Raw genomic sequence first — 8,501 nt, forward strand, 5'->3', positions numbered from 1 at the left:
ATAAAGAGTGATCTTACATATGATAATGGAGTCAATTCTTAAAAAAAAAAACTTAACAATCCTTAATGTATATGCACCTAACAACAAAGCATCAAAATATGTGAGGCAAAAACTAAACTACAAGGAGAAATAGACAAATCCACTATACTTGTAGACTTCAATACTTCTCAATCAGTAACTGACCCAAACAGTTGGAAAATCAGTAAGTATACAGTTGAACTGAACACCACCAGCAATCAAATGAATTTAATTGGAATTACAGAATATTTCATCCTACTGCAGAACATTCTCAAATTCTCACAGAATATTCACCAAAATAGGTGAATGGGCCTTAAAACAAATTTAAAGGAACAGGTTATATGAACTATTCTCTCAGATCACTATAGAATTAAACTAGAAACCGATAATATTGTGGCTGGAAATAAATTGGGGCTGGAAAACCCCAAGTAATTGAAGTTTAAACAATACACTTCTAAATAACAAATGGGTCAAAGAAGAAGCCTCAAGAGAAATATTTTTAAATACTTTGAACTAAAACAAAACAAAAATAAAACTTATGAAAATGTATAAAATGCAGCAAAAGTAATGCTTAGAGAGAAATTTATAGCACTGGGTACACACATCAGGAAAGATCTAAAACCAATCACCCAAATTTCCACCTTAGGAAACTAGAAAAAAAAAGAGCAATATAACATAAAGCAAGCAGAATAAAATTAGAGAAGCCAATAAAACTGAAAAGAAGAAAACAGGATATCAACAGAAAAAAAAAATCAATGAAATCAAAAGCTGATCCTTTGAAAAGATCAATAATATTGATTTGAGAGAGAGAAAAAACAAACTAATAAAAATATCAGAAATCAAAAAAGAGTCCAAACTAATTCCATGACATCAAAGAGATAAACAACTCTATGTCTGTGATTTTGGTAACTTAGTTGAAAGACAAACCACCAATATCACACACACACAAAATAGATCATCTGAATAGGCTTATATCTACTAAAGAAATTTAATCATTAATAATCTTCTAAAAATGGTAACCAAGACCAGAGAGCTTCACTCATAAAGTCTACCAAATATTTAGGGAAGAAATAACACAATTTCTCTATAATTTCTTCCAGGAAATAGAAGCAGAGGGAACACTTCCTAACTTGTTCTGTAAGGCTGGCATTATCCTAATATCAAAATCAGCTAAAGGACATTACAAGTAAGAAAAACTATAGACCAACGTATCTCATGAACAAAGATGCAAAATTACTCAACAAAATTAGCAAATTGAAACCAACAACATATGAAAAGAATTATACACCACAACTAAGTGTGATTTATTCCAGGGATGCAGGGCAGACTCAATATTCAAAAAATTAATACAGTAATCCAGCACATCAACCAGCTAAAAAAAATCACATGATCTTGTCAAATGATGTAAAAAAAAAAGCATTTTACAAAATTCAACATCCATTCATGATTAAAAATATATAAAAATAAAAATAAATAAAATTTTTAAAAAAAATCTCATAGCAGACCAGGAATAGAGAGGAACTTCCAGAAGTTAAAATTTGTAGAATTTTTAAAAATCTACAAAAGAAATCCTATAGCTAACATCATACATAGTAATGAGTACCAAGATTTTGTCTCCCTAAACATTAGGAAAAAAGATGCCCACTCTTATCACTTTTACTAAACACTATACTGTAAGTTCTAGCCAGAACAATTAGCTGAGAAAGAAAGATAAAAGGTTCTCAGATTGGAAAAGAAGTGAAACTATCTCTATTTACAGATGACATGATCTTGTATATAGAAAACAAAAAACCCACTAAAAAACTAATGGAAAAATTTTAAATCAATCAGATTGGAAAAGAAGTGAAACTATATTTACAGATGACATGATCTTGTATATAGAAAACTAAAAAACCCACTAAAAAACTACTGGAACTAATAAATAAGTTGAGCAAGACTGGGAGATACAAGATGAATACACAAAAATCAAATGGAAAAATTTTAAATCAATTGTATTTCTGTAGACTTGCAATGAATAATATGAAAATAAAACTTTAAAAACTTCATTTATAATAGCATAAAAAATAAATTTAACAAAAGTGTTAAACAGACTCTGCAAACTATAAAACATTTCTGAGAGAAATTAAACATCTAAATAAATAGGAAAGCATCTCATGTTCATGGATTAGGGCACTTAAAATTAATATGGCAATACTACTCAAATTGAACTTTCAGATTCAACCCAATCACCAACAAAATCTCAGTTAACTTCCCATAGAAACTGACAAGGTAAATCTTATATTCATATTAAACTGCAAGGGACCTAGAAAAGACAATCCTGAAAAGGAAGAACAAAATAAGAGGACTCTCGCTTCCTGATTTGAAAATTGACTACAAGTAACAGTAATCAAGACAGTATAAGTACTGATATAAGAATAGACATACAGAGATCACTGAAACAGAATTGAGAGCCCAGAAATAAATTCGTGTACCTATGATCAGCTAATTTTCAATGAGGGTGCCAAGACCATTCAACAGGGAAAGAAAAGTCTTCCCAACAAATGGTGCTGGGACACCTGAAGAGGCACATACAAAGAATGAAGCTGGAACTTTACCTAATATTATTATTTATGTCAATGTATTATTATATAAAATTAGTAATACATTATACATATTAATATAATTATAGCATTACTCACAATCTGAAAGGTGGAAACAACCTCTATGTCCATTAACTAATGAATAAATAAAATTGGACATATCTAAACAATAGAATATTATTGTCTTTAAAAAAGAATGAAGTACCAATAATGCTACAACATAAATGAACCTTTAAAACATTATGCTAAGTGAAAGAAACCAGTCACAAAAGACCACATATATTATTGCCTACCTTCTTCAGCTAGCATCCCACCTTTGCAGGCATATAAGTTAATGAAATAAATTCAAAACTATCCCACTGTTATTTCTTCTTTCATCTCCCAGGAAGAACATGACCTATTACTCAGTAGAAACATGTTATCCCCCAAAAAGTAGAGGCATTTTATCCGCAAAATCAGATATTATTTAATGCAATTTTAAATTAAGAGAATTAACATTAAATTACTTACATCAGAAATTCTATTTGGAAACCTTATGAGTGAAAATTAATAAAGATATTTCACCCTAGAAGCTACTAACTAGGTATGTAACCTCACTCAGGCCCTCATAACTTTTCTGTGACTTCAGTGTCTCCCTCCAGGAGAGGAGGAATTCTGGTAGCTCAGAGTTCAAATACATGACACATATGTGGGCTGCTATCCATCTTTGAAAAGCCACTACTAATTGATCAGAGATGGAATCAAAAATCCTACTTGAGGTGAAACTTATCTGTCATTGCTAGACAAGTGAGACGAGCTTCTTTCTCCTTTTAACATTCTACTCTCTGTGACCTACTTGGAATCAAATACACATTTGCAGTGAACAGGTCAGACACAGATAGATACAATACACACAAACTAACTTAAGGAGTCAAAACCTCAAAATACAAGAATTCTTCATCACCTTTAAATGTACAGTGTTCTTTTAAAAGAAAATGCCTATATATGTCTCTATTTCAGATGTGAAACTCTGGGAGAAAAAATAAAATGTAATGGAAAAACTTTAAAATACTGTATCTTTCTCAATTTCCAATATACGTAAAATAGTGTTCTTTAATATGAACTATATTCTTAATAATACTCAGACATACTGGGACACTCCTAAAAAGATCCCTATGAAAAGAACTTTATGAAAAGCGTCCTAGAAAAACAACTGGAAATGTTTACCTTACTACTTAACTCAAGGCAGATCATACCTAGTTACAGGTTTACATAGAACTCATAAAGGTGAGCACCCTGACAGATATTTAGACAATTACATAATTCTGTCAGAGTGTTAGTTCTAGCATCTTCATGTGGCTTCTAAATGTCCAAAGCCCCCTGTAAAGCCATTCCCATTATGTGGCTCCACTCCAAATTTCCAATTCCTTCTTGGTCCCTATCAAACTCCTATTCCCTCGGCCTAACTTTTAACCGTTAGAAAAACATTCTGATTCAAGTGAAAAATTTTTTTGCTTTTTTCAAGGGGAAAAAGTCAAAATCAGGGAGGGCGAGGGAAATAATAATTACATTAAAAGAGGAAGGTTCATTGACCAAAATAGAAAATAAGTGCTTAGTATGGGCCAATTATTATGCTAGGTGCAGGAGATATGATAATCAAGATAAGGCCCACTTCTGACAGAGGTTAAAATAGCCAGACAAAAAATAAGTGACTAAAGTTGTGTCAAAAACAAAAAACAAAAAAAAAGGAGCACCAATGAAACATATAACCTGTGCCATGAGAGTTGGGATAAGGACATAACATAGTCTTAGACATTGAGAAAGGCCTCCTATGAAAATATTAGCCAAGGATACAGCAATGTTTGAGAAATAAGACACGTTCAAGGAACTACAAAAACTACCATATACCTGACGAAGCCAAGAAATGAGGCTAACATGGAAAGCCATGGAAGCCACTATAAGGAACTGGTAATGATTTATTTCAAAAATTAAGAGTCACTGAAGGTGACTTAATTGAGGTGCACAGATATACTTTCATGAAGGGCTCTCAAGCAGCCTACTTCACCTATGGTTGCAAAAGTGATCAAGGGGAAGGTATGAGGAAATAACAGAAAGGGAGAGATAAATAGTACTTCAGAGACTTTAGAGTATACTCAGACATCTTGGATTAGAACTACAATGCTTGAAATATAGATGCTCAATCATATGTATCAATATGTACTATATGCAAAAAGGAATTATGAAGATGAAGAAGAATCAAGAGCTCAAAAAAACTTACTGTCTTAACTTAGAAGTCTTATCAAGAAATTTTTTTAAAAAAACAAAAAATTAAAAATTTTTTTAATTAAAAAAATAGCTCTTATTGTTTTTTGTCTATGTTTTAAAATAAGGTTGGTTGGTTGTTTTTAACTGGGTTCAATTTAAAAGACACTATTCACCTTGTTATACATATATCTAAGCATGAAGTCCAGTAGAAATGATTTCCCTTTACGAAAAGCTCCTGCCACGGATACCACTACTATGTTAAGATCGCGAATGTGCTCCTGTAGCAATATCTGCTCCAAAGCTTCTTCATCGAGCTCAAAGTTATGGTCATCTTCATGAGCAAGAACAATCTGTACTGGACATGGTTTCTTCATAACCTCATCAGAGTTTACTAGGTCATCATCTTCATAATTCTCACCTAGGATTTAAAAAAGAGAGAGAAACTCATTACTTTAATTCCTGCATTATAAACTTTTCCTAAAGGATCACGACTAAAGCAAAATTTCAAAAAACTTCCCACCCCACGCCCAGACCCCCAAGCACTGTTCAAGTATATATTGGATTTCTCATTCCCTCTGTAATAGGACCAAGAATATCAGTACAATTTCCCACTAGATAAACAGATAAGCGGCAATACTAAATATAGCCTCTATCTCAATTAAGTCTTTAAGAACTATGAACAGTAGCTGTAAACAAGTGCTTAGTATGGGCCAATTATTATGCTAGTGTATGCACACAGAAACAAGTTGGAGGTGGGGGGAGGATCAATTTCATCTAATAATTCAGATTCCAATTTTCCTTGTAGGCATGACCTGGAAATTATTCCAAGTTACAAAGATTAAAACATATATTTGAAATGTAGACATTTTTCATTCTGAAATTTAAAGAGCTATGTTAAGGCCCTAAGAAGTCTCCAAAAATGATACTTATGATAAAGCTAACAAGTCTCTAATTTAATAAGAGTAACCAATGGTACAGCTTCTCATATTAAAGCAAAGCACAGGATTAGTGTTTTAGTGGAAGATACAAGAATGGTCAGTGAGGAAGGTAGTTATAGCTTAGAGTTTCACCTGCCTCTGGGGCTCTTTATCACCAAACACCATAGCTACCACTTAAAAATTACATAGCTCCCCAAACAGCTACAGAAACCCTTCCTTTGTTCACCCAGCACACCAGAAGGTAATATTTATAGAAGAACCTTACTAAATAGTGATACCTGTAGAACATGTAACAGCAGAGACAAATTCCTAAAGTTGAAATTTCTGTTAAAAAAAAAAAAACTAATAGCTAATTTTAGAGGCTATGTAACATATCTGGCTTTCTTCCTTGCTTGATCCCATGTAGCAACAAGTTATTCCTGGGGAACTTATTCTCTCCACATCAACATTTTTAAGAGACTGATTCCTTGAGCCTGTCTACTAAGTGTCAGTTTCTAATCTAAGGAACATATAGTATCTACTTTGTTCATTGCAATGATAGTTCCTGTCTTTTCCAGGAGACAGCTGGTTCACTGAGGAGTGGCACATTAGTCAACAGTGCAATAATACCTTATCCACAAAACCACTATTCTCAAAGATTACATAACCATATTAATACATTTTAAATCTCTTTACAGAAAAAAAATCTAGCTTATTTGATTTGAAAAGACTTTGCCTCTATATCACAAGGCACTTTTAACTATGCGGAGCAAAACCAACACTACTTCAAACTGTGCTACAAATGGTGACAAATACAATCTAAAGAGCAATTACAAGAGAGAATCTTTTAAAGGAAAGCAATCAATATTTAATTCAAGAGAATATTATCACCGCCTCTTCCAATGGTATACAGATATATAGCCAGGTACACCATTTGAATGCACAAAAAAAGTAAATGCATCAGTAAAGCCAATAAAGAAAGAGCAATACATAATTTCAAAGCAAACTTGACCTAATGGTCAGAATTTCACTCAAAGTACTTCAACAACAGAGCACTTTACAAGTGGAAAAGCAAGGAATCATTGAAGAAAAATTTTTTCTGGCATTTGTTGGTCACAGTTTTAGAGCATCAACAAGGAAAATTTGACAGTAACAACTATGGATATAATTACAAGGTCTTTAAAATAACGTAGACCTCCTATGCTTGTTAAAGCAAATTCTACGAGGGAAAGGAGGTATACTGACTTGTGCTTTATCTTGCTCTTAGGAGAGCCTTAGAAGAGGCTCTAAGAAACCTCAATTAATCCAGCCAATCTAGTTTATGAAGAAAAATTCCTTAAAAGGTTATATTAGTATTAAGCATAAAATAATTACTAAATAACAATATATGCATATTAGATATCTAGTTTATGTTCTTCATAAATATCTGTAAAATATCTCATTCTTTTCATTTATCTTCAAGATCAAGTATGATACAGAATAAAACAGATTTCTTAAAACAAAATCCCAATTAGAAATAACACACACTTATAAGAACTAAATATCTGACTTAACACTGTTTATCCAGGAATCAATTAAAGAGTATCTAAGGTCCTGCAGAAATAGAATCCAAGTAGTCTTCACTACCTAAAAATGTGGACTTCAAAAGGCAGCAATGCACAAATGATTACTTAAGACTACTGGATCATAAGCTGATGGGATAGAGTATAACTCCAATCAGTCTTAACATCAAAAAAACACATTTTGTGACCCCTGATTTGATGCATTAGGAAGGACCAGACACCACCAATGATTTACTTCTGGAGAAAATTTTTTTAAAATATGTATCTGATTAAGCCTCCAGATCTAGAAATTGGGAGGGGCAGAAGAGTGCCATGGAGATCCAAAAATAAAATGTTTACAATACATACAAGACAAAGTCAACCGATTGCAAAATTCTGCGCCTATCCAACCATATATCTCAACCCTCTTCCCCAGAAATACAGTTCTAAACACACATTGATTCTTACCTCCTAAAATCTAATATCAAAACCAGACAGACATTACAAGATAACAAAACTACAGACCAACATACCTTAGGACAGACATAAAAATCATTCATCAAAATCCAGTATTCAGAATATATAAAGAACTCCTACAACTCAATAAGAACAATTCCATTTTAAAATGGGAGATTTTAACAGATATTTCAAAGATATATAAATGGTCAATAAGCACATGAAAATATGCTCAACACCATTAGATGTTAGAGAAATATAAATTAATACCACAATGACATACACTACACACTCACCAGAATAGCTAAAATTTATAAGAATGACAAAAGAGTTTGTTCAGAGGAACTGGCACTTACATATTTCTGATGAGGATATAAAATGATACCACCACTTTGAAAAACGTTTTGGCAATATCCTACATACCTATATAAAGTTAAACATACGCTTAACCATATAATCGCAATCATATTCTTAGGTACTTAGAAGAGAAATTAAACATACGACAACAAGACTTGAACACAAATGTTCATAGCAGCTTTATTCATAATGGCCATACACGGAAAACAACTTAAATGTGTTCATTTATTGGAAAATGAATGAACTGTGTTAAATCCATACAATGAATTACTACTTGGCAATGAAAAGAAACGAATTACTAAAATACACAACACAGATAAATCTAAAAAGCATTGTAAGTAAAAGAAGTCACACGCAAAATATTATACTGTCTGATTCAATGCTAGAAA

At 32.3% G+C, this 8,501-nt stretch overlaps 1 protein-coding gene across 6 annotated transcripts in view; it reads right to left on the reverse strand.

Annotated features, from left to right (window-relative positions):
* ATL2 (atlastin GTPase 2) overlaps positions 1–8,501 on the reverse strand; it is a 43,138-nt gene that overhangs the window by 21,573 nt on the left and 13,064 nt on the right. For 4 of the 6 annotated variants that reach the window (XM_016162524.2, XM_016162525.2, XM_016162523.2 and 1 more), the window contains exon 2: positions 5,015–5,259. The exons of the other annotated variants lie outside the window; for them this stretch is intronic. In XM_016162524.2, the coding sequence (XP_016018010.1) occupies positions 5,015–5,259 (245 nt within the window). The remainder of the gene's footprint in view (positions 1–5,014; positions 5,260–8,501) is intronic. 6 annotated transcript variants of the gene reach the window in all.

Source organism: Rousettus aegyptiacus, unplaced genomic scaffold, assembly GCF_014176215.1.
Source record: "Rousettus aegyptiacus isolate mRouAeg1 unplaced genomic scaffold, mRouAeg1.p scaffold_m13_p_7, whole genome shotgun sequence".
Lineage (NCBI taxonomy): Eukaryota > Metazoa > Chordata > Mammalia > Chiroptera > Pteropodidae > Rousettus > Rousettus aegyptiacus.